Below are 14,712 nucleotides of genomic sequence, written 5' to 3'. Positions count from 1 at the left end.
GCGCAAAAGTTATTGCGTTTACTAACTACGGGAAAGATTTACGTAATTTTTATTGTTTTTTTTTTAACTAGTAATGGCGGCAATTTTTTTTTGCGGGACTGCGACTTTGCAGTGGACAAATTGGACCCTTGACTGACATTTTTGACACTTTTGGGGGTACCAGTGACATTACTACAATAATCAGTGCTATAGATATGCACTGTTACTGTAAAAATGACACTGGCAGGGAAAAGGGTTAACTTTTTTAGAGATCCAGGGGTTAAGTGTGTCCCTAGGGGTGTGCTTCTAACTGTAAAGGGGTTTGGCTTTTGATGTAACCACAGAGACCTACGATCCTACATAGCAGGATCGTATGATCTCTGCTGTTACATCAGGGAGAATGACAGGCGGCTTTGTTTACATTAGCCGCCTGCCTTTCTCCCTCTCCAGCGGGAGATCGCGAGTGACCGGCGGACTTTGGAGCCCTCGGTCACTCGCACGGGGATGGCAGTGAACGAGCAAGGGCGGGAGTGCGCCTCCGGTGGCGCGCGCTCTAACCCTATTGGCTCTCGGGCAAGTGACGTACCTATACGTCACTTTGCCCAGGGGGGGCTGAGTCAGCAAGTGGTTAAAATGAATAGGATTTGTCTTGTTGGGCATTTTTTGAGCTGATCCTAGAGCAGAAAAACGCCCCAAAACGCCTATATGTGAACTTAGCCTTAGTACCTTATAATGGGCTACAAATCGCTGTTATACGTCCAGTTGTCCTTTCAATACAATGGTTAACATGATTGTCATTGATGATCTTCATGCCACCTTCAATTTTAATCATACTGTTAGCCTCCTTTTTTTGTTTTCTTTTTGCATTTTATTTTATTCTTACCTTTCGTGTATATTGATGCTGAAATGAGTATGTTATTTTATGTAAAAGACATATCTCGATAAAAATCTTATTGTTCAAAAAAAGGATTACAGACAGCCAGCGGCATACGTAAGATGATGGAAAATACTATAGATTTCCTTTAATGCACCTAGGCTGTGCCTTCCGCCTGACATTTCCCTCCCTCTCTCTGTTCTATGGTATCTAACCCTCCCTCCCTCTTTTATGTTTACACATTCTCTCTGCTGCATGAGTTCTTCCCTTCTTCCCCTGTAAGGTCACACCCAGTATCCTGAGCTTCTCTTTTAAAGAGGGAAAAGAACAGGCTCACGTCAGAGAAGCACACACTTAAGAAGAGAAGACTTGGAAGCTATCAAGAACATCTGTGACCAGGTATGTCTATTTTATTTTCACTGTCCTGTACAAGGGAACCCAGCACAGTGTGAGATCAGAACAGCTGGACGCAGCAGCTTAGGGATGGTACGTTTCACCACTTAGAACAGAAAAGCAGCTGTGCTATTCACATTACAAAACCTTCTATGTGCGTTACTTAGTACAGCTATGTAACAATGCAGTCGTACCCCTTATAGAGGAACTGCACCCTCTTTTCTTGTTTTTTTATTAAATCCTTTCAATTACTTTTGTTACTTGGTTATACTTAATAATTATTCAGGATTTATATAGCGCCAACAGTTTGCGCAGTTACAATACAAGAGGATTACTTTATAAACGTACCCACGTGCCCAGCGAATCCTGTGTTCTGTTGTAATCAGCCACTGCACACCTAGTGCCTGGGGTTGCCACCTCATCCCTTTAAACCAGGACACTTATGAAATACACAGGTTCTGAGGCTAATATAAGGCACTAAGTGAGTTTAATTACCACCTTAGTGCCGGTTCACACTTTTGTGAGTGCGGCGATCACATGTAATTCGGAGCGCACTTCTCCTTCATTACATGCGATCGGATGTGCGGATGCAAATTCAGCCATACACTTTGTATAGCTGAATTCGCACTGCATCCGCACAAAAGACGCACAGGACCCTTTTTTCCAGCCGCATCAGGATCGGATCGCACAGTGGTTCACACTTGTGCGATCCGATCCTGTGCGAACTGTCAGATCGCACTGCGATATGCGATCAAACTAGGGGTGTCGTTAACATTTCATTGACACCCCCTGCGTATCGCATATGGCAGTGTGAACTGCCAGATGTGCGTTTGCGATGCGGGAACAGGCTGCGAATTCGCAGCCTTCCCGCATCGCACAAGTGTGACCCGGGACTAAATCAGCCACAGAACCTGTGTAAGTAATGTGTGTCCTGGTTTAAAGGGATGAGGTGGCAATCCTAGGGACTAGGTGTGCAGTGGCGGATTACAACAGAACATGGGATTCGCTGGGCGCGTGGGTATGTTTATTGCCATCTTCCTCTTCTACGCCATTTGGAGCCTGCTGTCTCTTGGTTCTTGCAGCTGGCCCCCAGATGATGCGCATGCGTCACGACTTCTCATAAGGTGGATGGTAACAAGTATCCGGAAGACACAGCCAGCCCCGTGATGGCGCGGCACATGCGCATGTTTTTTTTTTTTTTTTAATTGCCCCAAAGCCCCCTGAAATGTGTGAGGTTGGTGTACCAGGAGGTTGCTAGCTGTTGGGATACGTCAGTGGGTCCAGCTTGAGTAAAAAAAAAAAATGTTTTTAGAATAAAAAATAAATAAAATGTATAAAATCAAAAAATGTTTATATATTATATATATTATACTCATACCCACAAGCAATTTTATGTAAAAGGAGGGGGGATGGAGTAATACTATGGAAAGTGTTTTAAAGAGGATGAAGGTCTGCTTTAATTGTGTCAGCCTCAGTCCAGCCCTATTACAGTAAGCGGCAGGAATGCTTTTCAGTACAATCTACCTTTTATGGAAATTTTTACAAGTCTTGCTGCCCGCAGACAGAAGGGGTGTGGTATGTACGTCTGCTACTGTCTGTACTTCCATCCTACCTCCCAAGACTAAAAGAATTGCTTTTAAAAGGATGCCATGCTGCATGCTTGCAGATCTCAATAGCTGGACTTTAAGTGAGGGGGGGGGGGGGGGGGAGACCAATTCATTTACAGTACACTATGGCAGTAGCTTGAAAACAAGTGCTGCTGCTGTAGGTATAGGCAGCCTTTTTATAGCCACAAATGTTTTACCTCCACTGACAGTAACCAGCTGCTTCCTGTGGACTAATCAGACAATGACTCAAATAAATCACATTAGACAAGAGAGACATTACCACTCCTTGAGCAAACACATAATTTATAGAAGATCCCTAAAAACACTTTGTTTCAATAAAAAACAAGAATAAAACAAGCATTTTATTGAATTTTGGTGATAAAATGCTATTGTATGTATCAGGGTTATTGTTGTAACGCAGATTACTCTCATAGTGAAACATGGCAATTTAATGAGAATTTACCTCTCACTTACAGCCCATTCGGACTGGCGCAACACGACTTTGTGGGGCGACCTGCTGTGCGCCGCGACTTCGGCGCGACCTTCACGGACTTCATATAATTGAAGTCAATGCAAGTCACCTCCAGGTCGCCCCAACGTAGTACAGGACCCTTTTTCTAAGTCAGAGCGACTTGTGTCGCTCCTATTAGAACGGGTCCTGTACTACTCAATGGCGAGCGACCGACCGCGACTTGTCAGGAGACTCGGTCACCTGACAAGTCGCGCTAGTCTGAATGGACTCTTAATGTGACTAAAGCTGGCCATAACCATTTTTTGTTTCATGCAGGCTGAAGCAAAAAAGTAACAGATTCCTTCATCTACACCAGGGGTCTCCACCCTTTTCAAACAAAGGGCTAATTAACTGCCCTTCAAACTTTAGAGGGGTCGGACTGTGGCCAGTGGAAGTTAAAAATGCTCTGACATTGGTGGAGGTAAACAATGCCATAGGCTTGGTGGTCGGTGGGATTAAAAAATTGCATTACTGGTGTCCGTGTGAAGAATAGTACCCCATAACCGGTGTCAGTGAGAGAATTAGTTCCCCATCTCTGGTGTCAGTGGGAGGAATAGTACCCCATAACTAGTGTCAGTGAGAGAATTAGTTCCCCATCTCTGATGTCAGTGAGAGAATTAGTTCCCCATCTCTGGTGTCAATGGGAGGAATAGTACCCCATAACTAGTGTCAGGGAGAGAATTAGTTCCCCATCTCTGATATCAGTGAGAGAATTAGTTCCCCATCTCTGGTGTCAATGGAAGGAATAGTACCCCATAACTGGTGTCAGTGAGAGAATTAGTTCCCCATCTCTGGTGTCAGTGGGAGGAATAGTACCCCATAACTGGTGTCAGTGAGAGAATTAGTTCCCCATCTCTGGTGTCAGTGGGAGGAATAGTACCCCATAACTGGTGTCAGTGAGAGAATTAGTTCCCCATCTCTGGTGTCAGTGAGCGGAATAGCACCCCATTGTTGGTGCCAGTGGGAGAAATAGTGCCCCGTCTTTGGTGTCAGTGGAAGGAATAGTGCACCAAGGGCAAGATAAAAGCAAGCAAAAAGGCCACGTTGGGCCCGCTGGGTGCAGTTTTGGGGCTCTTGATCTGTACTATACAGTGCAGATGGCTGAATCTCCCACTGAGGCTATTGTATTCTGACAGCCAGAACCAGTGGCTGTCAGAATACACGCATAGCAATGGAATCTGATTGGATGCAGCCACTTGTCACCTGATAATCTTTCCTCTGGCTCCTTGGATTTCTTTTTAATTGGCAACAGGGCCACCCACAGAAGAAAGTTCGTAATTTGTATAGTGTATGGCCAGCTTAAAACATGATTGGCTGCCATTTGTTGGTGCTTGAATACCACATTATCCTAATAATTAAAGCTGTATGAAGACCAACAGTAGGCTTTTTCAAAATGAGTGCTTATGCAATTAATTCTTTGTGTCCCAAATTCATCCCTGCTTTCCTGTAGGCCCCTTGCACATGGGACTGTTCAGCTGCAGTGCAACCCTCCTAGTGGTTTAGTAGTGCACCCAGGAGCAACAAATGTATCATGCAGTCCCCCTGTCAAAGTTTATAGCAAGCAGGCTGTGGCTGGATGGGGCCGAACACTATACTGTTGTTTTTTTTTTTTTTTTTTTCTTTTTTTAATGAACTAGATTTAATTCTGACATGCGCCACAAGTTCCAGTGATCAGTAAACCAATTTGCAACTCTTGATAGTTCCAGTATGCCAGATGGCAAGCCTAATTACCAGCTAATAATAATAATTGCTAGAATAGATCAAGTGTTGTATCAAAACAGACTACAAATATTTAAAGTTGAAAAAATACATTTTACATAAACAAAAACACATAAACATATAATAACATTCAGCAAAATTGTCATTGCACAAGCTAAGTAAAATGTTATATGGAATAGGGAAATAATGAGTTTCCTAGGAACTCAGATCATCATGCTACTTTTGCAATAAAAGGAACCATGCTGAATGACCGCTGAGATGAAGGCTTACAAAATGCTTATCAGTAAAAATTTCCCCATGTGAATATGCATAGGGTGATATACAGGTGCATCTCAAAAAAACTAGAATACCATCAAAAAGTTATTTGTTTCAGTAATTCAATTCAAAAAGTGAAACTCGCATATTATAAATGGATTAATTACACACAGAATGATATGTTTTAAGCATTTCTTTCTTTTAATTTTGATGATTATGGCTTATTACAGCTAGTGATAATCCAAAATTTAGTATCTCAGAAAATTAGAACATTAAATAAGACCTATAAAAAAGGACTTTTAATCCAGAAATGCCGGCTTACTGAAAAGTACTGTATGTCCATATAGTATGCACTCAATACTTGGTCAGGGCTCCGTTGCATGAATTACTGCATCAATGAGGTGTGGCATGGAGGCGATCAGCCTGTGGCACTGCTGAGGTGTTATGGAAGCCCAGGTTGCTTTGATAGTGGCCAACAGCTCATCTGCATTGTTGGGTCTGGTGTCTCTCATCTTCCTCTTGACAATACACCACAGATTCTCTGTGGGGTTTAGGTCAGGCGAGTTTGGTGGCCAATCAAGCACAGTGATACCATGATCGTTAAACCAGATATTGGTACTTTTGGCAGTGTGGGCAGGTGCCAAGTCCTGCTGGAAAATTAAATCGTCATTTCCGTAAAGCTTATCAGCAGAGGGAAGCACGAAGTGCTCTAGAATTTCCTGGTAGAGGGCTGAGCTGACTTGGGACTTGACAAAACACAGTGGACAAACCCCCGCAGATGACATGACTCCCCAAATCATCACTGACTGTGGAAACTTCACACTGAGCCCTCATGCAACTTGGATTCTGTGCCTTCCCACGCTTGCTTCAGACTCTGGGACCTTGATTTCCAAATAAAATGCAAAATTGACCTTAATCCAAAAAGAGGACATTGGACCACTAATCAACAGTACAGTACTTTTTTCTCCTTAAGCTGGATACACACTATACAATTGTCTTTAGACTTACCAAAACCATATAATATGAAGTCAAATCTAAACACTTTTAATTTGTATGCAATCAGGCAGGCCCCTGCACTACATAGTTGAAGGTAAATCTAAAGGAAATCTATCAACAAAAGTTGTATAGTGTGTATTCGGCCTTAGCCCTGGTAAGACGCTTCTGGCGTTGTCTCTGGTTCAGGAGTGGCTTGACATGCAACAGTTTTAGCCCAGATCACGGATACGTCTGTGTGTGGTGGTTCTTGAAGCACTGACTATGTTTATGATTAGGCAAATTTAGTTTGTGAAATGCGTCAATTTATCCTGTGGTTTGTCTGTCTTTGGTATTGTCAAGATTTTTTATTAAGGAATAAAGAAATACGTTATATCCTTTTTATGCTGGATTGCAGTCAAAACTTTTCTTTGCTCTTGAAGCACTGACCCCAGCCGTAGTTCACTCCTTGTGAATCTCCCTGAAATTCTTGAATGGTTTTTGCTTCACAAACCTCTTACGGCAGTGGCTATCCCTGTTGCTTGTGCACCTTTTTCTACCACACTTTTTCCTTCCACTCAACATTCCATTAATATGCTTAGATACAGCACTCTGTGAACAGTCGGCTTCTTTAGCAATGACCTTTTGTGACTTACCCCCCTTGTGGAGGGTGTCAATGACTGTCTTTTGGACAACTGTCAAGTCAGCAGTCTTCCCCATGATTGTATAGCCTACTGATTCAGACTGAGAGACCATTTAACAGCTCAGGAAACTGTAAGAGGTGTTTTTAGTTAATTAGCTGATTAGAGTGACACCATGAGTCTACAATATTGAACTTTTTTACAATATTCTAATTCTCTGAGATACTGAATTTTGGGTTTTTACTAGCTGTAAACCATAATCCTCAAAATTAAAAGAAATGCTTGAAATAGATCACTCTGTGTGTAATGAATCTATATAATATGAGTTTCACTTATCGAATTGAATTACTGAAATAAATTAACTTTGATGACATTTTAATTTTTTGAGATGCACCGGTAAGGGCAAAAACATGTAACTTTTTAAGGTGTGTTTTCTTTTTTTTCATGGCTTTTCACAGCAACCAATGGGAACTCCTAATCCTAACTCATAATTTGACTAGAGTAAATGCAGCTATTATCAGTAAAATACATCCTGCATCCTATCTCCATTGCTCCCTATTTTACCAGATTTTTTAAGCCCATATATGTGGGAGTGTTTGTACAAAGGTATGACTTCATGGTTTTGGTATACTCCTTTCCTTTTAAGGTGTGTTTTCTATGCTAATTGAACATGATGCTGGGCATGAAGGATGAAGACATTAAAATCATAGTTGAGCTTAACTTGTTCTAAAGCCACAAGTTATATTCTCATTTTTGTTCATGTCAACCCATATATACAGTATCTTGTCTTTAAGAGACAAAATACCATACAGAGGGATTTTTTTAAAACCCAAAATGTAAAAGTCCTCCCTTGCAGGGGTGCTGTGCTTGCAGTGCAAAGGTTATCTGCTCCTATCTGTCTAGGGGGCAGCACATTTACTTCCAATCCCCAGCAGACAGCACTCCTTTATGCTCCAGCAGTGGACTATTCCTCAGCATCCTCATGTCCAATGCAGGGCTTATGGGCGCTGCAACTGTCAGCAAATGAGGTCAGAGGACTGGCTGCAGGGGAGAAGAGGCTGCAGGGACTGCTCTAGCAGTACGGCAGAGCCGGTAAGTAAAAGTGCTTTTTAAAGGCCCCTAGACAAAAACAAGCTCTTCGAGTGGTATTGCACCAAAAAGGTAATATATTGCAGCTTACCATCATTAAATGTAGTGGCTGCGTTTATTTATTTTTAAGGCTTTTATTTTCTGTTTTCACCTGGTGATATGGCCAGTAACACACCTCTTGTACTGATGTGCCTACACTCTGGATGAAGGAGCAACAGTAACACCTTTGGACAGCAGCATTTTCATTCTGGGGGGGGGGGGGGGGGGGGGAGTGGTGAAATGTATTAGCAGATTTAAATACAATAACAAAATTAAGTCAAACCCCAGCTCACACTGCAGTTACAGCAACAGTTTTCTTTTGGGATAAAGGTTTTACATGAAACCTTTAGAGGACAGTTCTAAACCCATATAAATGTATGTAACGATTTTCAATGGTGCAATTCACACTGTGCATCTACCTCCCCTTCAGATACAGTCAGTTTAGAGGTAATAAAATTCTTTGCATCTAGGATCTGGGCCAGGGGTTGGTAAAGACAGGTGGTTGAGCTGCAGTTTGTCACCTCCCAACTGCCCATCTAAAAATAGTTATAAGTCCTGTTGCGTTAGGTGGGCGATGTTGCTGGCAAATGCGATTTATTCATATAGATCGGTTTGTGCCGCAACTGCCCTGCATACATTGAGACCTGAGTGCAGTCACCTGCCAATTGCCCTCTGAAAAGAGCTGCTACAAGTGTGAACAAGCACTAAATAGGGCTAAATGCATGTAAAGGTGTCAAAACGTTAAACATAGGAAAGAGTGACCTAGAGGGTATAAAATTGTATTTATTTATTTTCCCAGATAAGCTAAATGCAGGAGTATTGGTGTCAATGAGTCCCTAATTTCTTGTACTATTGTGTTCTATCTTAGTACAGCTGCATCCATCATTTTGAATTTCAAGATAATCAATACCAATTGTACAGTGTGTTCCCCTATACATAGGAAGATCATTGGAAGCTAAGGCCTTATGCAGGCCATACACTAGTGAAAAAATCATTCAAGCTCCTTTTCAAATACTGAAAAAGCGGTCATAAGAGCAAACGATACCACCATGTAGTGACCAAATTTCAAACGAGCAATCGTTCAATGGACATAAATTAATCTATTTCTAGTTCAATTTGACCTTTCCACTTGGGCTCTCCCTCCTCTGTATTCCTGGTACACTAGTGCGAAAGAACGTTGTTAGTTGATATTTTTGGGGGAAAAAAATTTGCCAATAAAGTTGTATTATTGTATTCATTCTTTATATTCTCTGTTACTTTGTCGAAGATATAAGTAGAACGAAGTAACCATAATAATAAAAAAAAAAAAGTTCATACAAATTAGCTACTGTGTTGGTCATATTGCTTATGTGTCCTGACTCCTGTTGCTGTTTACCATCTTCTTCTTTCCTTTTTTTTTCCTGGTGACATTTTGTGTATGAATGACCGTTCTTTTATACATGAACATTTTGTTCACAAGAACTTTTTTAACTTCTGGGTTAAAGTACGATTTATAAAAGGCCAGGAAACACATTAACCTTTCAATTTATTGTTCCTTTGGCAGAAATTTTCCAATCTGTTCCTTTTTGATTTTTTTGTTTCCTTTGCTCTTGATTTTCCATTTGTGCCCAAACCTGGACAAAAAAACAAATGAATGGTCCAGATGGTAATATTTTGGAATGATTTTTCATCCAGTATATGGGAGACATAACACGCCTAAGGTTGACCTCTTTTAGCAGTGCTTAAGTGCTGATACTGCCAGCTATTGCATTCAAATAGCTGCAGCACCTGCAGCTGCCTAAATGCCTGAACACCATCTGAGAAGATGTAGTCCGTGTTCAGTCAGAATTTTTCCACCCAGCACCTTTGATTTTGTTTTTTCAATCAGCTTTTGTTGCGCTAGGGGGTGCAGTTGGTCAAAACTCTTTTCATATGCCCTTTTACATTGGTGCTCAGTGCCCCCTAACATTGAAGGTCAGTTCTTAGTGCCTTCTCCTTCTTTTGGTAGTCAGTTCTCAGTGCCTTCTTCTTCTTTTGGTGGTCAGTTCTCAGTGCCTTCTTCTTCTTCTTTTGGTGGTCAGTTCTCAGTGCCTTCTTCTTCTTTTGGTGGTCAGTTCTCAGTGCCTTCTTCTTCTTTTGGTGGTCAGTTCTCAGTGCCTTCTTCTTCTTCTTTTGGTGGTCAGTTCTCAGTGCCTTCTTCTTCTTCTTTTGGTGGTCAGTTCTCAGTGCCTTCTTCTTCTTCTTCTTTTGGTGGTCAGTTCTCAGTGCCTTCTTCTTCTTCTTTTGGTGGTCAGTTCTCAGTGCCTTCTTCTTCTTCTTTTGGTGGTCCGTTCTCAGTGCCTTCTTCTTCTTTTGGTGGTCAGTTCTCAGTGCCTTCTTTTTTTGGTGGTCAGTTCTCAGTGCCTTCTTCTTTTGGTGGTCAGTTCTCAGTGCCTTCTTCTTTTGGTGGTCCGTTCTCAGTGCCTTCTTCTTCTTTTGGTGGTCCGTTCTCAGAGCCGCCTTCTTCTTCTTTTTTTATTGGTCCGTTCTCAGTGCCACCTTCTTCTTCTTCTTCTTTTGGTGGTCCATTCTCAGTGCCTTCTTCTTCTTTTGGTGGTCTGTTCTCAGTGCCTTCTTCTTCTGGTGGTCCGTTCTCAGTGCCTTCTTCTTCTTTTTCTTTTGGTGGTCCGTTCTCAGTGACTTCTTCTTCTTTTGGTGGTTAGTACTCAGTGCCCCTTTTACATTGGTGTTCAGTTCTCAGTGATCCCTTGCATTGGAGGTAAGTTTCTCAGAACCTTCCTATACATTGGTGGACTGTGCTATGTGCCCCTCTTACATTGGTGATCAGTTCTCCATGTCCCTCATACATTTGGTGGTCAATTACATTGATTTTTCACAGTGGCTGCCACCTCCTTGTAAAACCTTAGCATCAGCATACTAAGTTGAAATGTTGCCACTGGCCTTGAAATCAGGGCACCAAAAATGCAAGTTTGAATGAAGCCTAAAGTAAACAATTTCCCTTTTTTTTTTTTTTTTTGGCTTTTAAAAGATATAATTGTTTTACAATGATATTTTACCCACATATTCTACCCAAAATTACTATCAGAGTGTTTTTTTTTTATTTATTTTTTTTTTTATCGATAGATACTGGAGCAATATGTTATCTAACAGTCTCTCTATTGGGTACTCCAGTAGTGAGAGCATCTTAACCGACCTTGTTTGGTGTTGGCTGCTATTAAAGTACATGTAAATCCTCACCTTGTAAAACAACCCATTCAGTTTAAAATGGAAATGAAAGGCAAAACCTATAAAAAATTATGTTTTTTTGAAAATAGAGACCCCTGGCTAGCATTATTGCATTTCAAACCTCCTGGTGTTACTAAGAGACAGTTCAAACTTACTCATTTAGTCCTTTTAGCTTCTAAAGTTACCATAGCCAGGGCATGGAAAAACAGTTTTTCCCCCTTCTCTGAAGTTGAATCCCAAATAGTTTTTTTGTGAAAGAACAGTTATCTAGAATCCTTTGTAATAACCATACCATATTTCGCAAAATCTGGAACCCCTCTAGACCGCATACTGCCATCGAAATCTAGCTGTCTAATTTAGGCCCTCATTAATCCAGTCATTGATAATGATACTCCCCCCACATCCACTATCCCCCCTTTTATTTTTCCCCACCCCCTCCCTGCATCTCCTTTCTTCTTAATTTCCTCCCTCTCTTCTTAATTTCCTCCCTCTCCTCCTGCTATGTACTGACACATCAGTCTAATGTATTGTCATTAAATCTTGAAAAATTCAATAAACACATTGAAACTGAAAAAATATTATAAATAACTTTTTTGTTGCTTTAATCGCAAACTATATGTTCTCAGCTGAATAAGGAACCTAGAGAAGTGGGAGAAGAGAAACTGCAGCATACTAATCTTCCCAGTGAATGGCTGTGTGTGCGTGTTGGGGGAGGCATGTAAGCACAAGTGCAATCACTGGAGATGAGCGGGCTGAGTTCTAGCACAGCTAGAGAACTGACCATACTGTGATCACATGCTGAGTATGGTCAGTTTTTAATAGGAAAGCAGAGGGACTGGCAGGAACACCAGGGGTTTTACACAAAGAAAGCAATACAAAGAGAACAGAAAACTTTTTCGTACAAGGTATATCAGGAATATGAAATGTTGGGTTTACTTATTCTTTAACTGAATTCCACAATGAAGAAAGTTTCTTGGTTGGAAGTCGCCTTTGTTTTTTCTTTATAAGAAGTGCTACTCCAACAGCAAACTTGCTTCTAAGATTCAAATCTCCTAATAGGATATTAAGGAGGTCCCTATTTGATGTTCCTATTCGCTTTATATTATGGAAAATGCAGTGGAGATTTGGAAACACCCCAAGATGGACATGAAGAGAACTAGGAGCTACAGTATGGTAGACCGATCTCTGCAGGAGTCTCCAAAAGACAAAGCCAGTGTATGGTTCAGCCTACCAGACTCCACCTATGAGTGACATAATCCATTTGGGTGGAATGACGCCATTAATTGCTCTGTGGTATTCTACAATATTTACACACAGCAAGTGATACTTTGTCATAGCTGATTGCCTCATTATTTAGAATGTAACATTCATGGTTACATTCACCTTTTCGGTTTTCCAATATATGACTTATACCTTTCTGTACATGGACATGAAGTAAGGCAAAAGTTGGCCATACAATGATAGTTCTTGTTCCTTATTTCTAGAAAGATGTAATCTAAGGCTACGTTTCCACTAGTGCGACGCCAAACTCGTGCGATTTACAGTGCGACTTTGATGCAACTTTTTTGATCTGACGTGACACACTCTGACTCAGTCGCATCAAAGTAGTGCAGGCACCTTTTCAAAGTCGCTGCAACTTTAAGTCGCATAGATGGGAACGGGTGACATTGAAATTAATAGGTTTTGACTTGTCTAATGCGATTTGCCATGTGTCAAGACGCACAACAAGTCACACTAGTGGAAACGGGGCCTAACATATGACCAAAGCTTGATGTGAAAAAATGAATAAGAAACAGAAATTCCTTCAATTATGCAACAGAAAAAAAATGTTGGATCTGATTGGCTGTTGTAAACTGCTTAAGTCATTTTTCCTTATAACTGTGACCCATTCAGAGAAAAATGTATGTCATTTTACAATCCTGTCTACGTATTTTTTTCTCACAGGAAAATGCCAAATTGGGGCGGTGGAAAGATCTGCTCAGTCTGCCAGAAGGCTGTCTACTTTGCGGAGGAAGTCCAGTGTGAGGGTGGAAGCTTCCACAAATCCTGCTTCTTGTGCAGTGAGTCAGTCCACTTCTATTATAAACACTTATCTTTGTTCCAGCTGTGAGGCTTGTGTTGATTATAATTCTTGTTCAGAGATTTACATATGGAAGCATGGCTTGGCAACGACTGATGTCTGCATACTCTAGAGGTGGCAGGAAACAAAAAAACTCTATAGAACTCCAGTACAGTTTTTAAAGGGAACATATGCCAGAATTTTTTTTTTTTCAAATTCTTTATTTGCAACAACCATACAGTCCAAGAAAGCAACCTGATTTAACACAAAATAGACATTACATCTTGGCATTTTTCAGGAGAGGATTAATAATGGTAAATTGAATAACAACAAAAGAGTAACCCGATTCATGGAAACACAAGCCATATAATCATAGATTAGTACCATGTCTGAAGGATATGCCAGCGTTTAATCAGGATTCATTAGAGATGTTTTTTCTGCAAAGTATATATGACTTTAATCCTGTTCCTATTATAAAAGAAGAATATGGGAAGTAAAATGGAATTTTAACTTTCCCCTTAAGCTGGGCCATACATGGATCAAAATTGTGCCGGTGTTCTGCCAAAAACTCCAACTTCCACTTCACTTCTGTTGACTCTACACCAGGAATAATTGGAGATTTAAGCCTCGTACACACGCACCGATTGTTGGCCGTGAATATTCGTCCGATCGGCCGATTTTTGGCTTGTTAGTATGATGCTTCCGACAACCGACTCCGACTTTTCGGCCGAACAAAATCTGGTGTGCATGCTATAAAATTTTTGTTGGCCGTCAACAGAACGGCCGATTTTCCGTCAGTCAGTACAGATTTCGGCAGACAAAAATCAGATGAGCAAGACTGGGCATGCTCAGAGAAGAAAAAACACACGGAAAGTAAACCAGAACATGACATCACTTCTGAAGTTGGTTTTTGTTGGCCGAGAAAATTCGTGTGCAGTCTAGAGCACATTTCAACCAACACAACAACACTGGGCAAAAGACGGCCGATCGGTCGGCCAACAATCGTTGCGTGTGTACGAGGCATTAGACCACTTGGTGTTTTCACAGAACAACGGCAGCCTATACACTCCAGTACACACTATGAGTGGACATTGTTAGTCCGCCTGCTAGTTGTCCCCACCTTGAAGGCGGCCATATTGTTGTTTACTAGTGGCCAGACTAAAAAATGTCCATTCATGCTAGCATGTATTGGAGTGTATACGCTGCCGTCTGTTCTGTGAAAACACCAAGTGGTCGAAATCTCCAATTATTCCTGGTGTAGAGACACTGGAAGTTCTGCATGTTCCTGCAAAATGTATAAAGAAACTGGTCGCACACCACTACAGGATCCAATGAAAATAATTTCCTTTATTCACATGAATGGTACAAGG

General features: G+C 41.2%; 1 protein-coding gene across 1 annotated transcript in view; it reads left to right on the top strand.

Annotated features, from left to right (window-relative positions):
• Window positions 1–1,092: 1,092 nt before the first annotated feature.
• The window catches only part of CSRP1 (cysteine and glycine rich protein 1), a 39,715-nt gene continuing 26,095 nt past the window's right edge, over window positions 1,093–14,712 (top strand). The window contains exons 1-2 of the mRNA XM_082248365.1: window positions 1,093–1,252; window positions 13,228–13,343. Coding sequence (XP_082104491.1) covers window positions 13,232–13,343 — 112 coding nt within the window. The 5' untranslated portion in view covers window positions 1,093–1,252; window positions 13,228–13,231. The remainder of the gene's footprint in view (window positions 1,253–13,227; window positions 13,344–14,712) is intronic.

The sequence above is a fragment of the Pelophylax lessonae genome (assembly GCF_965119305.1).
Source record: "Pelophylax lessonae genome assembly, chromosome: 2".
NCBI lineage: Eukaryota > Metazoa > Chordata > Amphibia > Anura > Ranidae > Pelophylax > Pelophylax lessonae.
The sequence above is the reverse complement of the archived record's forward strand: the minus strand, read 5'-3'. Positions and strand labels throughout refer to the sequence as shown.